The sequence below is a fragment of the Sceloporus undulatus genome, chromosome 3, assembly GCF_019175285.1.
Source record: "Sceloporus undulatus isolate JIND9_A2432 ecotype Alabama chromosome 3, SceUnd_v1.1, whole genome shotgun sequence".
Lineage (NCBI taxonomy): Eukaryota > Metazoa > Chordata > Lepidosauria > Squamata > Phrynosomatidae > Sceloporus > Sceloporus undulatus.
The window spans coordinates 226,003,981-226,021,385 of NC_056524.1; the positions used below are offsets into that span (position 1 = coordinate 226,003,981).

General features: G+C 44.4%; 1 protein-coding gene across 2 annotated transcripts in view; it reads right to left on the bottom strand.

Annotated features, from left to right (window-relative positions):
- Positions 1–2,601, bottom strand: part of LOC121927193 (integral membrane protein 2C-like) — a 37,572-nt gene extending 34,971 nt beyond the window's left edge. The window contains exon 1 of one of the 2 annotated variants that reach the window (XM_042460816.1): positions 2,337–2,601. In XM_042460816.1, the coding sequence (XP_042316750.1) occupies positions 2,337–2,459 (123 nt within the window). In that variant the 5' untranslated portion in view covers positions 2,460–2,601. The remainder of the gene's footprint in view (positions 1–2,336) is intronic. The other variant, XM_042460815.1, reaches the window with a different exon arrangement.
- Between the last annotated feature and the right edge of the window lie 14,804 nt (positions 2,602–17,405).

A 17,405-nucleotide genomic window follows, 5' to 3' on the forward strand; every position in this document is an offset into this window, starting at 1 on the left:
TTATTATTATTATTATTATTATTATTATTATTATTATTATTATTATTATTTGCTTCTACTTCTATTGATTTCATTGCTAACTGTGTTCCCTATAATAATGAACCTTTGTTCCAAAACACACTGCAGAAATAATCTAGTATGAGATTGCTTTAATTGCCCTGGCTCAGTGCTAGGGAATCCTGGGAATCGTAGTCCATTGTGGCACCTGAGCTCGCTGACAAAGTAGGCCAAATGTTTCACAAAACTACAGTTCCCAGAACAGTTAAAGCAGTATCAAATTGGATTGTTTCTGCAGTCTGTTTTGGACCTGACTTGCCTTCCTTCCATCTCCGTTATTTGTGAACTTTTACTTCTCTAGTTTTCTCTGTTGCTGCCAGAATATTTCTCATTTGATGTTTCTTGTTATTGTTTCACCTGGTAACAGCTTAATTAAGAAAGTATCCACTTATACAATATTTTACTGTATATTTAAACCATATCTATTTTTCAAAGATACATTTTTTTTCCCAAAGGTAGAAAGCTTCCATAATTGGAGGCCTTAAACTTAAGTGCCAGTTTGAGTGTTGGGCTACAGCTCTAGAGACCGGGGTTCGACTCCCAGCTCGGCCATGAAACCCACTGGGTGACTGACCTTGGGCAAATCACACTCTCTCAGCCTCAGGGAAAGGCGATGGCAAACCACCTCAGAAGAAATCTTGCCAAGAAAACCCCATGATAGCCTTTGGGTGTTATAAGCTGGAAATGGCTTGAAGACACACAACAACAACATTATTTAATTGGCTTAAAATACAGTTTGCTTGGCAGGCATGTAAATCCAGCACTGCTGGCATACAGCTGAAGGGTTTTCTCTGTTGTGGCAGATATTCAAACTTGTGACTTTCCCAAAAATCCCACTTACTGCTAAATGAAGAGGGCTCTCAGACACTTCTGTATTCCTGCAATAGTCAGAGAAAGGAAGCCTTTCAAAGCTGACCAGGGACCAAGGATGACTACAAGGACCCCTTTGAAGCTGTATGATTTCCTACTTGCTCTGCCACCACCACTTTTGAAGATGTATCTGTTTCATCTGCACGGTAGAGATAATGCAGTTTGGTGCCACTTCAAGTGCTGTAACTCTATCCTATGCAACCCTGAGATCTGTAGTTTTACCAATAGTTGGGGAAAGGAAGCTTGCCCCTGAAGGCTGACCACAAGCACCCCTTTTAAAGCGCTATGATTTCCTGTCCCACCACCACCACTTTTGAAAATATATCTGGTTCATCTACACTGTAGAAATAATGCTGTTTGGTGCCACTTTAAGTGCTGTAGCTCCGTCCTATTCAACCCTGGGATCTGTAGTTTTACCAGTCGTCAGGGAAAAGAAGCTTGTCCCTGAAGACTGACTAGTGGATGAGACTGACCGCAAGCACCTCTTTCAAAGTCCTATGCTTTCCTGACCCACCACCACCATCTTTGAAGATGTGTCTGATGCATTCTACACTGTAGAAATAATGCAGTTGGGCGCCACCTTAAGTGCTGTATGTAGCTCCGTCCTATGCAATCCTGGGATTTATAGTGCTATGCGGTCTTCAGCCTTCTCGGCCCAAGAGTGCTGGTGCCTCGCCAAACTACAAATCCCAGGATTTTGTAGGCAGTTAAAGCGGTGTCAAGCTGAATGGTTTCCACTGTGCAGATGATCCTGTCCTCCGTCGGAGTTTGGAAACACTCTTTCCTGGGAAGGCAGAAATAAAGCCCATCCACAGGAACCCCTGAAGGGGGAGTGAGGAATGCCTTAAACTGCATTTAAACCGGGATGAAGTCGGATTTAACATTCCACGGGACCTTTTCCCCGGGCTTTGCAGACCAATGGAGGACAAGGCAGCATGAACTGTAGGGCATTCGAGAAAAATGGTAGGACATGACTCACTAAACTCTAAAAAGAGTCCTGCAAACATCAACCCATGCTCCTTAATGTCAACCCAGGCTTCTTAGCCCTGCTCAAAATGGAGGCGATTTTGGAATTCCTCCTGGAGAGGAGGCTGGAATGGAGGACGGGTCTTGGAAAAAGGAGGACGCCTGAAAGCTACGTTTGAAAAGGGCCCCGATCTCTCGCACCCACGACTTATTTGGGGGGGGGGGATGCTGGCATCTTGTGGTTGTGGCTGTGTGCCTTCGAGTCCCTTCCGACTTGGGGCTAAGTGTGTGTCAGAGGCTACTTGCCCTTGCCTCCCTCTGAGGCCGAGAGAGTGTGACTCTCTCAGTGAGTGGGTTTTATGCTCCAGGGGAGGATGACTCGAACCCTGATCTTCCCCAGGGCCAACTCTTTCTTTGTTTTTTTCCCTTTGGCTCTTACTCACCTCATCCAAGAGGAGTTGGGCTTTGAGGCCATGGCTGGGCAAAAGGGATGGGAGTGCCCCCCCTGCCTCCTTCTCCGTCTTGGGACCCGATGCCTGCTGCTGCTGGGCCAAGATTTTCCCCATGGCTCCCCCAAGGACCCAGGAGGGCTGCTCCGATCCTCTCCTCTCCAGCTGCTGCTTCTGCTCCCTCCTCTCTTGGCAGCTGCTGATGCCTCTCTGACTGCAGCCTCCCAGCGCTGATGCCTTCCTGCCTGCACTCGCCTTCCTCTTCCTCTTCCTTCCACCCCCTTCTTCCCTCTGCTCTGCTTTGCTCTTGGGGCAGGCTGACCACACAGAGCCTCCTTTCTCAGGATCTGGCTGGCCTCCATTTCAAGCCTCTCTCCAGGAGGAATGGCAAAATCTCCCCCATTTTGAGCAGGGCTAAGAAGCATGGATTGACATTTCTAGGAGTGTTTTTAGCTCAGGGCGACCAGGTGTCCTCCTTTTCCAGGGCCTCTTCATTTCAGCCTTCTCTCTTGGTGGAATTGCAGAATCTCCTCCATTTTGAGCAGGACTAAAAAAAAGCATGCACTGACACTGATATGTTAGCTCAGGGCGACCAGGCATCCTCCTTTTCCAGGTTATGTCCTCGCTATCAAGCTTCTCTCCAGGAGGAATTCCAAAATTGCCTCCATTTTGGGCAGGGTTAAGAGGCATGGATTGACATTGATACAAGTGTTTTTGGCCTCCATTTTGAGCAGGGTTAAGAAGCATGGACTGACATTGATACAAGTGTTTTTAGCTCAGGGTGACCAGGTGTCCTCCTTTTCCAGGACATGTCCATTTTAGCCTTGTCTCCAGGAGGAACTGCAAAATCTCCTCCATTTACAGCAGGACTCAGAAGCACACACTGACATCAATATGAGGTGACCAGGCATCCTCCACTTTGCAGGACGTGTCCTCTATTTCAAACTTCTCTCCAGGAGGAACTGCAAAATCTCCTCCATTTTGAGCAGGGCTAAGAAGTATGCACTGACATTGATACAAGTGTTTTTAGTTCAGGGTGACCAGGTGTCCTCCTTTTCCAGGGCATGTCCTCCATTTCAGCCTTCTCTCTAGGAGGAATTCCAAAATTGCCTCCATTTTGAGCAGGGCTAAAAAGCATGAATGGCTTTTTAAATTGGAGAAAACCTGGGAATGCCCAAAGTTTATCACACGACTTCGCAGTTAACTTGAAATAATATGAAGTTAATCCAAACGCAAAGCAGAGAAAACCAGCAGCTTTTTACTTTCAGAACAACCCAAAAGTAAGAAAGCTGCTGGTTTTCTCTGCTTTGCGTTTGGATTAACTTCACATTATTTCACGTGGGCAGTCCCCTAGTGTGATAAACTACCCAAATTTGCAAGTTTTGTTTAAATTTGAATGTACTTTAAATCTCGTTTAACTCCCATTTTCCCGCCGTTTTTCTGTGGGATCTTGCTAGCGTGATAAAGCTCTATGTTTTTACCCAAGAGAACACCTCTCTAGGAATCTCTAGGTTCTCTAGTGCAACTCTGTTGTCAACATCTGCCAGACACTGGCCATAGAATAACACTGGAAGAGCTAGTGAGAGCGGTCGCTTTCCAGCTTCAATCGATCTTGGATGAAATGGATTTTCTAGACCCATTTCAAACCGGCTTCCGGGCGGGCTATGGAGTTGAGACTGCCATGGTCGCCTTAGTCGATGATCTCCGTCTGGGCATGGACAGGGGAAGCGTGTCCCTGTTAGTGCTTTTGGACATCTCAGCGGCTTTCAATACCATTGACCATGGTATCCTTCTGGAACGCCTGAGGGAGTTAGGCATCGGGGGCACTGCGCTCCAGTGGTTCCATTCCTACCTCTCGGGTAGATTCCAGATGGTGCAGCTGGGGGACGTCTGCTCCGATAAGAAGGAACTGACATTGGTGTCCCTCAAGGAGCTATTCTGTCCCCCCACGCTATTTAACATTTACATGAAACTGCTGGGAGAGATCATCCGGAGATATGGGGGGCGGTGTTATCAGTAGGCTGATGACACCCAAATTTGTTTCTCTGTGACTCTGACTGATGCAGTGACTAGGGATGGCATCTCGCCTCTAAATGCCTGTTTGGAGTTGGTAATGGGCTGGATGAGGGAAAACAAACTCAGTTTGAATCCAGAGAAAACGGAAGGAGATGCTGTGTGGGCTCAGGCCCTGCCTGCTGGGTTCTCGGTGAAGGACCAGCCCAGGTTAGGTGGGCGGGGGTGTGTGTGTGGCCTTGATACATAGGAACACCTTGTCCCTCACCAGGAACCACATCCGACAGACGTCCTATATCGAGTGTATTTACCTGACCCTAAAAGCTAGGGACAGTCTAGGGATTCTGTTAGTGTATCGGCCACCCCGTGCGCTAGCGGATTCCCTTAACGTGCTGACACAGCTGGTCACTGAACTGATGTTGGAGACACCCAGGCTACTTGTCCTGGGTGACTTCAACATCTCCCTCACGGCCAGCTACGTTCCACCCAGTGCGGCTCGGGAATTCATGGATACCATGGCAGCCATGGGCCTGTCCCAGCTGATAGTGGGTCCTACGCATTGTGCGGGTAATACTCTTGATTTGGTCTTCTGTTCGGATGCAGAAAATCCGTGGGCGGAAATAACTAACATTTCCCCCCTGTCATGGACCGATCATTTCCTGGTGGAGGCAAAAATCAAGGTCTCTACCCAGATCCCCCCCGGGGGTGGCGGACCTGTTAGGATGGTCCACCCTCGAAGGCTGATGGAACCCAAAAGGTTCCAGGAAGCCTTAGAGGGGCACATGGTTGGAGGTGACGGCGATTCTGTTGATGCCCTCACCGGTATCTGGAATACCGGTCTCTCTAGGGCTATACACAGTATCGCTCCCAAGCGCCCTCTCAGGCCCGCTTCCAAGCGTAAGCCCTGGTATACGGAAGACTTCCGGGCAAGGAAGCGGGAACTGCGACGGCTAGAGTGCCGTTGGCGGAAACACCTTCGCTTAGACGACAAGGCTCTCCTAGACCAACTGTTAGAGGACTACGGAGAGGCGATACGAGCAGCTAAGAACTCATTCTATGGTGCTCGTGTCGCGTCCGCGGAGTCGCGTCCAGCAGAGTTGTTCAGGGTGGTCAGGGAGCTGACTCAGCTCCCTCCTGCCCCGAACCAGATCCTTGAACCTTCTAAGGCCTGCTGCGACCTATTTAATAACTTCTTCGCGGATAAAACCTCTCGCATAAGCGAAGGTCTTAACGCCGACATTCAAGCAGAACCTAGGGTAGAGGCGTCCAGAGCCTCCGTGGACTCCATTAAACTGGATCAGTTTGAGTTGGTAAGTACCGATGATGTGGACAAGATCCTTGGAAGTGTTCGGAAGACAACTTGCTCTCTCAATCCCTGTCCCTCATGGTTAGCGGCCCAGGGGGGACCGGCGGTAACTTTATTGTTACGCCGGATTATTAATACATCTTTGAGGGAAGGGCAATTTCCATCTGATTTAAAATTGGCCATTGTGAAATCTTTATTAAAAAAGCCCTCCCTCGACCCCCTGGTACATAATAATTATCGGCCAGTTTTGCTGCTACCATTTTTGGGGAAGGTGATCGAGAGGGCGGTTGCAATCCAGCTTCAGGCAGTCTTGGATGAAACGGATTATCTAGACCCATTTCAAACTGGCTTCCGGGCGGGTTACGGGGTTGAGACGGCCATGGTCGCCTTGGTCGATGATCTCCGTCTGGGCATCGACAGGGGAAGTGTGTCCCTGTTGGTGCTCTTGGACATCTCAGCGGCTTTCGATACCATAGACCATGGTATCCTTCTGGGGCGCCTGGCAGAGGTGGGAATCAGGGGCACTGCGCTCCAGTGGTTCCGGTCCTACCTCTCTGGGAGGTCCCAGATGGTGCAGCTGGGAGACGTGTGCTCCGATGAGAGGGCCCTTATAACTGGGGTCCCTCAAGGGGCCATTCTGTCTCCCATGCTATTTAACATTTACATGAAACCGCTGGGAGAGATCATCCGGAGACATGGGGCGCGGGGTTATCAGTACGCTGATGACACCCAAATTATTTTCTCTATGTCTCCGACTGATGCAGTGACCGAGGATGGCGTCTCTCCTCTCGTGGCGTGCCTGGAGTCAGTAATGGGCTGGATGAGGGAAAACCGACTCAAGCTGAATCCAGAGAAAACGGAGGTACTTGTGATAGGTTCCCCTGGTCCAGGAATGGCGGTAGTTCCACCTGTCCTGAACGGGGTCACGCTTCCTGTGAAGGACTCTGTGCGCAGTCTGGGGGTGCTTCTTAACTCGTCGCTTCACCTGACTGCTCAGGTGAGTGCGACGGTCAAGAACACCTGTTATCAGCTTCGGCTTATTCGCCAGCTGCGCCCGTACCTGGCCCAGAGGGACCTTGAAACGGTAGTACACGCTCTGGTAACCTCGAGATTGGATTTCTGCAACGCACTCTACATGGGGCAACCCTTATACCAAACCCGGAAGCTACAAATGGTACAGAATATGGCAGCCAGGCTGGTCACTGGAACTTCCAGGGCCAGCCATATTACACCGGTGCTTAAAGACCTGCACTGGCTGCCTATTCGCTTCCAGGCACAATATAAGGTGTTGGTGATGACCTATAAAGCCCTTAATGGCTTGGGCCCAGGATACCTGAAGGACCGTCTCTCCCCGTACATTCCGCCCCGCACCCTCAGAACATCTGGGCAGCAATTACTTAGGGTGCCTGGGGCTAGGTTGACCTCCAATGCGAGGAAGACATTTTCCATCGCCGCCCCGGCCCTTTGGAACACGCTGCCCATAGAGCTCCGCTCGGCCACCTCCCTGGCCCAATTTAGAAAGGATCTCAAAACCTTTCTATTTCAGTGTGCATTCCCCGACTAAAGTCCAGTGGGCCTCCCTTCCTCTTCTGTGACAAAGAGGACTGGCTAATGGGGGTTTTATTCTGGTTTGTGTATTTGGTTTTAACTATTGATGTTTAATGTACATGTTGTGTTTTATTATGTTGTTAACCGCCCTGATCTTCGGAAGGGCGGTATAAAAATAAAATTTTTATTATTATTATTAAGTACTGGTGATAGGTTCCCCGGGTCTGGGTGGTGAGATTTGCCATCCGATCCTGAACGGGGTCACGCTCCCCTTGAAGGACTCGGTTCGCAGCTTGGGAATGCTCCTGGACTCGTCGCTCCAGCTGTCATCTCAGGTGGATGCGGCGGTCAGGAGCGCTTGTTATCAGCTTCGGCTGATATGCCAGCTGTGCCCCTACCTGGACCGGAGGGACCTTGAAACTGTAGTACATGCTCTGGTAACCTCTCAATTGGATTTCTGCAATGCGCTCTACATGGGGCAACCCTTGTACCAAACCCGGAAGCTACATATGGCAGCGAGACTGGTTGCTGGGTGTTCCAGGACAGACCACATAACACCTATCTTGAAAGATCTCCATTGGCTGCCAATTTGCTTCCGGGCACAATACAAGGTGCTGGTAATGACCTATAAAGCCCTAAATGGCTTGGGCCCAGGGTACTTGGAGGACCGCCTATCCCCATATAATCCGCCCCGCACACTCAGGTTGGCAGGGAAGAACTTGCTGGAGGTCCCAACGGCACGTTATGCGAGGACCTCGCAACGGGCCTTTTCGATCTCGGCCCCCAGAATATGGAATAATTTCCCAGACGAGCTCCGCTCCACCACATCTTTAGATCTCTTTAAGAAGAATCTTAAGACCTTTTTCTTCTCCCAAGCCTTCCCCCCATGAGATGTCATTTTATGTTTTACCCCTTCTGTCGATGACCTTGCAATGTTATGGATTCCCCCCACTCAGCTGACCCTATTGTTGTTATTGTGATTGTTTTTAAATGCTGTTTTGTTTTATCTTGATGTATTTTTTATCTAAATCTGTACGCCGCTTTGATCAAAAGTTGGAAAAGCGGGATAAAAATAAACTATTATTATTATTATATTATTTATTATTATTATAAATGCTTAGTGGAGTGTTCTCTCTAGGAATCTCTAGGTCCTTCAGTGTGGCTTTTGGTTAAAGTTGACCATAGAGTTGTGCTGGAGGACCTAGATATTCCTAGAGAGAACATATTAATAAAACCCGTGAATAATCAAATCCGAAAAAGTCAAAGCTGCAAATGTGAAGGGACGAGTGTACAGTATATAGAGCAATTCCTCAGAAATACTGATGAAGGACAGTTTCAGGGGTGTGTGTGTGTGTGTGTGTGTGTGTGTGTGTTTGCATAGTTACATCGTTCTGGGAGTGGGCAACAGCATAAGGTTTCAGTTGTTCACAATATCTGGATTCCCATTCCTTAATAATTCCATGGCCTCTTCTATGAGGGTGTGCTCCCTTTTCTGAGTAGGTTTCACTCAGTAATGAATCAAACTCAGTAATGAATCTAGTCAAGCCAATTGTTTTGCCCACTAGTAAATCAGATATGCTTCTAATTTCTGGTTTACCTTCCATGAGGTACACGTACCTTCTATACATATGTGTACTTTGTAGTCCACAAGCAAAGCATGAGTCAACAGTGTGATGCAGTAGCAAAAAAGAAAAGAAAAAGCAATGCAACTTTGGGCATCAGGGGAAGTAATCATTTGTTTACTATTTCTATTTCTTTTAATAATGCTCATTGCTACTTTTCATTTTTAAATTTTTTAAATGGTGATTTTTAAAACTAAGTACCAGTTAGTTGGAACACATTTGAAATGTGGTGCTGAAAGAGAGTTTTCTGGATACTGTACACTCAATGGGTCTGAGAGCAAATTAGATCCGAACTCTCTCTAGAAGCAAGGATGACTAAACTATCATACTTTGGATATATCACAAGATGGTATGATTCACTAGAAGAGATAGGGCAAGATGTAGACCTTTAGAGGCCCTAAACACTTAAAATATTTTGGTGCCCCCATATATATCTAATTCAAAATATAAATAACAAACCATAAAATAGTATGTAGAGAGATCTTGTAGCACCGTTGAGATTAACTGAAAGAAAGAAGTTGGCAGCATGATCTTTCATAGAATAAAGAATGTACACATACCAATGGCATATATATGTTTGTTTCTGGCATCCACTCCATCATATGCATCTGAGGATGCAGACTTTAGTCTGCCAACTTCTTGCTTTCAGTTACCAGTAGTCTCAAAGGTGCCACAAGATCTCTCTACATATTGATCCTAAAGACTGACTAGGCTATATCTTTGAAAACCATAAAATAAAATTTTATTTTTCAAAATGAACCAAAATCTACAGTAAGATGGAAAATAATGTTTCTTTTTTGTATATTTCTACTTTAACCTCTATTAAGGCTCCCTGTTATTTTTTATTTGCAGATGCTCCAGTCAAATGACTCAAACTTCAAGGACAACATCATAGACAGTGTTTTATAGCCCTGAAACATTACTATTCTTGATGAAAAGGCAGTATAAATAAATACTTCTGCTTTTTGGCCACATCCAAAGAGGTAATAGGCACATTTCCCCAGAAGGGAGAGTTTCCCCACCAGCAAGATTATATAATAGCGGTTAACAACAGCAAGTACAGCAACAATAATAATGGTTAATGATATATTAAAGTAGAAATATAAAAAATAAACATTATTTTCCATCTTAGTGTAGGTTTTGGTTCATTTGGCTTTGATTTGCAGCTTCACCACGAAACTCACTGGGTGACCTTGGAATAGTCACATGCTCTCAGCCTCAAGGGAAGGCAATGGCAAACCTTCTCTGAGTAAATCTTGCCAAGAAAGCCCCAAGATAGGTTCACCTTAGGGTTGTCATAAGTCAGAAATGACATACACAACAACAGCACACAACAACAACAATGAATATGTACAATTGGCCTTTTGTATCTGCAGGGGCTCCATTCTGGACCCCTGGGGATGCCAAAAATTGCAATACCTCAATTCCAGTTGTTTTTAATGGTGCTGCACCTAACATGCACCAGCGTTAGCATGGCTGTGTGCATGCACCACTATTGGGGAGAACTGGTGGGGCCATCCATGGATGCACCAATTTGTAGATGGCAAGCCCGCACATACCAAGAGCCAGCTGTATGTATGTAATTTTTTTCATTTATTGTGGGAGCCTTTTTTGTGGAACCTGTTTCAGCTGCACCATTTGCAGTTTTGTACCATATTGTCCATGGTAAATCAAGCAATGGAAATTTTCTGTGGTGTCCCCTTTTCCCTTGATGTCCTAAACATTTTGCTTAATGGTTAATCCAGCCCTGAGAGAGTAATACTTCTGAATATGGAAGGCAGCAGAAAAAGGAATAAGCAGCACTGAATACAACGGGACTTAATTTCTGATTTAAAAATGCATAGGATCACATGGGGACAGTGTTACCTATCCCGAAACCACAGGAAGAGGTGGGACACAACACAGAATAAATTAATCTAAAAGATGGGCAAGGTGGTCTCATGAAGAATAGCATCTGTAGTTGCAAGCATCTGCTTGCTATGAAATCCAGGTGATGAGTAATTCTGCCTGCATGTTACTATGGCAGCAAGTTTCATTGCCTAGGTAATGGAGTGTGTGTGTGTTGACTGAACTGAACTGATAGACTATGAAAGCAGGATTAGCCTACAGACATTTCCGAGAAAAAGAGCAGGTTTTGTTTGAAAACTCTAAATGTAGAATCTTTGTCCTTTTGAACCAGGACATTTCATCATCATATTAATGCTCTTCTTTAAACATCCTCAGTGTGTGCTAGCTGGCTGGTTCTTGTAACTTGGAATTGTAGACCAAAAGAGCAAAGTTTCTCAGTTCTGCCCAAACACTATTGTTACTGGATGACACCCTGTCAGGCTGCCTGACCATTAAGCAGAACAAGGCCGATGATTTAGAGCACCATGAGAGGGCAGCAAATGGTTAGCTATGAAATTTATATTGAAGTATTTTAACTCGCAGGGGGAAAGTGCTTCTTGACTTTTATGCCTTGGTGATCAGATCAGATCAGATCAGAATAGATCAAATCAAATCAATTTATTGAAATTGTTTACTGACCATTTCAAACAATTATAAACATTTGTGTTGTTAACTGCCTTAAAGTCAGATTTGACTCATGGCAACCCTGAATGAGACATCTCCAAGATGCCCTTTCCTCAACCGCTCAGCTCAGGTCTTGCAGACTCAGGGCCATGGCTTCCTTGATTGAGTCTATCCATCTGACATGTGGTCTTCCTCTCTTTCTACTGCCCTCCACCTTTTCTAGCACTATGGTGTTTTCTTTTCTTTTGTGGCTAATGTATTATGACAGCCTCAATTTAGTCATGATTTGTTCTTGTTAAGTGCCTTTAAGTTGACCCCAACTCATGGTGACCCTGTATATGAGTTATCTCCAAGACTCGCTATCTTCCATTGCTCTGCTTAGTTCAATACCATTATAATTACTACAATACTGTTACAATAAGAAAAACACTGCCATATCAGATTATGTTAAAATTACATTGAGCCACAATGAAAGTATGCTAAACACTTTCCCTCTTTCCACCTCTTTCTTTCCTTAGGTCAGCAGCCTTGGTTACAAAGAGGGCAATCTTCTGGGACACAAAATGGTTAGAAGCACTCAAAAAGAATCCGAGTTTGCTTGTTGGACTCAGACTCAGTCTTGTCAGAATCCTTGTTTCTCATGCAAGCCAGAAAATGGCCCAGATAATGCTCCCTACAGATAGAATTTAAATGGCAATTGAGTAGATAATGTTCCAGGTCCTATATTTCTTTGCAAGATTTGTTCACAGGCAGGCACCATATATACACAGCCTACCTGGGCTCCTTTTCTGTCTCTGTGGACAACATTTCCATTCAACCAGTCCAGCAAGCCCGCAGTCTTGGTTTTATCTTTGACTCTTCTCTGTCGTGTATCCCTCAGATCCAGACCACAGCCAAGGCTTGTAGATTCTTTTTGTACAATATTGCCAAAATCCGACCATATCTCTCCGCCTCTACTGCCAAGATCCTGGTCCATGCCCTAGTGATCTCACGACTTGATTACTGTAATGTCCTCCTGGCTGGGCTTCCTTTTTCTCACCTCCGTCCTTTAATCTCTGTCCAGCATTCAGCTGCACGCATTATCACTTCCACCCACCGCTCTGACCACATCTCTCCTGTGTTGGCATCCCTTCACTGGCTCCCTCTCCCTTTCCGCATTCAGTATAAGCTCCTGTTGTCGACATGCAAAGCCCTCCATGGACTGGCCCCTCCTTACTTATCAGACCTTCTTTCTCCTCACCTTCCCACCAGGGCCCTCCGTTCTGGTAGTCAAGGGTTCCTGTCTCAGCCCAGGATTTCCTCTGCCCCATCCCGGATTCGCCCCTTTTCACTTGCTGCCCCTCACTCCTGGAACCTTCTTCCTCCACAAGCAAGAGCCATCACTTCTTTAACCAGCTTCAAAACGGAGTTGAAAACCATCCTATTCAGAGAAGCCTTCCCAGGCATCGCATAATTGTCGCTTACTATCTGATGTTCTGTTGTTGGCTGTTTATCGATCCATTTCCTGTATTGCTATGTTCTGTATATGTATTATCCTACTTGTGAGTATGTATTTTCCCTGGATGAAGATTAACCTTCCATTTTGAAGCCAAGCCCTCCCTTCAGTCCATCTGCCTTGGTCCAGGCCTCAGAGGTAGAGAGGAACTGCTGGACCTCTTACCCTTTCCCGTCACCACTCCCTTCTCCTTCTGTGTCATGTCTTTTTAGACTGTAAGCCTGAGGGCAGGGAACCGTCTAACTAAAAAGATTGCATGTACAGCGCTGTGTAAATTTACAGCGCTTCATAAATAAAGGTTAATAATAATAATAATAATAATTTTGAATTGGTTATCAGAATAACCAATTACGAAAAAATAATTGGAAAAGGTTTTTTGGTTATCAAGGTAACTGGGCCAAACTTGTATAGGTACTTCAGTAGTTTTAATATGGTAGTCTATTTTTTAAAACTAGATTTTAATTCATGGACCTTGTTTTATGTTGTAAGCTGCCTTGGGCCCTGCTTGGGGGAAAAAGCAGTTCATACATTAACTAATTAAAAATACATTTTCCCTATTGGTTACAATGGAGAGAAGTAAGTATGCCAGGTCCAGGCCTGGGATATATTTTCAACCTTGCCTATTTGAGAGAACAGGGAGGAGAGCTGATGAAGGAGGGATGGCTGTGGAAATTTGTGTCACAATAATGAACAGGCTCCTCTCTATGCCCACTTTGAGGGGTATGTGGAGAATCTAACTGTCTTACTATTTTTTGCAACATATAGATCTTTCTTTTGACATCCCAAAGTTTCTTTTATTATTAAAGACATGTGATCAGTTCATTTTTATCAAATGACCTGCATCAAAAAGAGCAAGAGACAACTGACTCAGTTATTAGCAACCCAAATGCGCTCTGCAGTTTAGATGTGTTGGTGTCATTCTAAATCATAAGCTCGACCAGGCTCTTTAAGCCCCAGGATTTTAAATAGCCAAGGTCAGTGTGTTCTCTTCCACATCAGAATGCCTTTAATGAATATAACTGAATTTTAAATAGCAAGTGCAATTAAAATCTGTCACTTTGTTGATGAAACATTCAATAACGGAAGCATCGGGCAAGGTGGACTGTCTTCTATGCAAGGGCACATGAGAATGTTCAGCGACTTCCTGGAACATATGGTTACTTCAAATTGTTTTAGCTCCCTACTCAATGTCTCAAGTATCTGAAGTCAAGCTCTGGACTCACTAGGGCTAAATATTTTCACTGCCATTGTTTTATATATCTATTTAATGTTTTATGATGTTTTATAAGGAAGCCACAACCCTGAGTTTGCAAGACTGGAGCAGGGCTGTTGATGACAGGGTGCCTTGGAGGTCTCTCATTCATAGGGTTACCATAAGTCAAAGCCAACTTGATGGCAATTAACAAGAACAAAAGAGTGTTCTTTCCTGACCTAGAGATAAATTTGCCATGCTTTATGGCAACTGTCCTCAAATAATTTGAACTGGAGATAGAGTTCCTTTCTTTGAACCAAAGAGAGAATTCATTGTCCATCTAGATATAATTTGCACCAATTAAGTGTTCTCCTTTAAACCTTTTCTTGTGAGCACTTTTCTAATCCCTCCCCCAATAAATGTTAGTACAGTTGTCCCTCCATATTCGCTAGGATTAGGGGAACAAGACCCCTGTGGATATGGAAAAACTGCAAAAAACAAAAACACTGTTTTTACCTGAGAGGACACCTCTCTAGGAATCTCCAGGTCCTCCAGTGCAACTCTGTGGTCAATGTCCAACATACACTGACCATAGAATGGCACTGGAGTAGCTACAAATGGTCTTTCAGTGCAACTTTTAAAGTTGACCACAGAGTTGCAATGGAGGACCTAGACAGTCCTAGAGAGAACATATTAATGAAATCCGTGAATAATCAAATCCACAAATATCAACGCCACAAATAGGGGAGGGATGACTGTATTGACATCAAATTAATGCTAGACAGCTCTATACCGATAGATCATGACTGGGGAACATGTGGCCCTTCAGATGTAGTTCAACTACTACCCTCATGATGCTATACTATAGCCATCATACTGTTACAGTTCCTTCTGTCCCAAGGAATTCCAGGATTAGAGCAATCCCTTCCCAAGATCTCTGGATTTTGGACTTGAGTGAAGGCTGGTATACATACATGCCATCTTAAGAAAGATAGAAGTGTGAAACAGAATCTGCATACTGTGCTGTCTGGTGACTTCCATGTCAGCAGGGTGGTAAATCTGCTCAAGGGTTTTGGTCAGAATTTTAAGTATACTAAGCCTCATCCCTAAATTATAGATGGAGCACCTTGGATAGTTCCTTTAAGCTTTGGATTACAATGCGGAGCAGATTCACCATCCAGTGTGCCCAGTTCTCCAGAGCCCCACTGAAATAAATATGCAATATGCAGGTTTTTAGAAAGTTCCATTAGTTTCAATAGGTCTTGTGTATTGTACTTCAGAGATCAATTTTGCTCTTCACAAAAGCCAAACATCCTAAATTTTATATGATGGCCACTAACCTAGATGACTTTAAAAGGGTATACTCATGCTTATTGTGGATAGTGCTACTGATGGCTAAGTCATGATGGCCACATATTACCTCCACAAGACCAGTATGCTTCTTTGTACCAAATTAGTGTAGAACATCTGTAGGATAGTGGCATTGTGTTTTTATACTTTCTGTAAGCATCATGTAAGGAAACAGAATGCTGGACTTTTGTGTTTGATCCATAAATGCTTTTACATTCTTACAGCAGCCTCTGAAATCCCTTCTCACACAGTTGTACATCAGATGAATCTTGTCTTCTCCACATCACATCACATTCAAGCTTCCCTGGTTTGAAAAATTAAATAATTGCAAAAATTTATGAAATCTGAAGGCATTCAGTTTCTCAGTGAATTTAATCATGTTATTACAGAGCTTGGATAGCTTACTTTTTTACTCTATTGTTGGCTAAGTGGATTCTGTAGCCCAAAAAAGCAATTTTCCCAGACTCTGTTACTGAATCTGATGCAAACACTCTTCCAGAAAAGGGGCAAATAAACAAACTTGACATGAACTTAATCACTGCAGCCCAGCTTGCCAAACTAGGCTTGGGAAGCTTTTGAGTTAAGACTGTAGAAATGTGGATTCTTTGGTTAGGAACTGAACTGTCAAGAGAATGTATTTTCATTGCATTTGGTAGACTGGCAAATGTATAGCATAGCAGATAGGCCTAGAATGCCATGCATGGAGTACACAAGTCTGTTCAACTTTCGTCTGCTAGTCAATTAGGTCACAATTCACAAGGTTCTGATGGAGAACAACCATCCTTGAGTACTGAGCTAGAAAAACAGTGATGAAAAAGAGTTGAAGATCTCAACAACTCCTTCCAGTTGTAAACAACCAGCAAAGATACAGAGAGATGTAATGATAAACTTAGGTAGTGAAGAAAGGGATGAAAGGGAAACGATTTAGGAATTGCTCAAACATTTGCCATCTAGGATTATTGTTATGATTATTATCATATTCATTTATTTATATAGTGCCATCAATGTACATGGCGCTTTACATAGTTTACAATTTTGATAGTTCTCTGCCCTCAGGCTTACATTCTAAAAGACATGATACAAAATGAAAAGGGGATGGCAGTGAAGGAAGGAATCAAGTCCAGCAGATGTGGGCTGTTGTTCTCTACCTCCAAGGCCACAGTAGTGGCAGCTGGGATGGAGGGAGAGCTTTCATCACGGTTGCTTCACCCACATTTTTTTCTCCTTTGTATGAATAAAGTGGTGCGATCTTGGCATTCTCATGAACACAGGAACAATAGATCAAGTTATCTACTCCCAATTCATTTGCCACTTATTATGTGTTCTGAAAAAGCCAGTATAAGGTAGTAGTTTGACTGCTGGACTAGGACACTGAGAGACCATGGTTCAAATCTCTGATTGGCCATGGAAACCTACTGGGTGACCTGGGAGAGTTCAGTCTCTCAGCCTCAGAAGAAAGGAAAGGTAACTCGCCTGTGAACAAATCTTGCCAAGAAAACTCCTTGATAGGCTCTCCTTAAGTTGGCACAAATTGGAAACGACTGGGTGGCAAACAACATGTTTTTGCAGTAGGGAAAGTTGGGGTGTGTACATCAAAATGTCTGGAATGAAAGAGGACCAAACAATTATAGGTTTTTTCTTAACCTGTCAGAAGCATCAAGTGTTTTCTAATGTGAAGACAGGAAGTAATGACGTGTCAGATGACTCAATCATGTTCCCAACAGTCTAGCATAGGGTGAGCAGAGCATTTCCCCAACCCTTTAGGCTATCTCTGCATTTCCCAAAGCATCCATGTGCCCAACCCTACACTGTTTTGGTTGTTGGAATTTTTAAGATTTCGGAATTCTGGAGAAGGGAGACTCAACCTGTATTATAAAGTGAGTATGTGTATAAAATCCATGAATCTTGTTACAAAATTTCTGTCTCTAAATATCACTAAGTACCATGAAGATAATGACATTTCAAAATGTGTGTGTGTGAGAGAGAGAGAGACAGAGTCTAAGGGTAATGATCTAACAGCATTTTA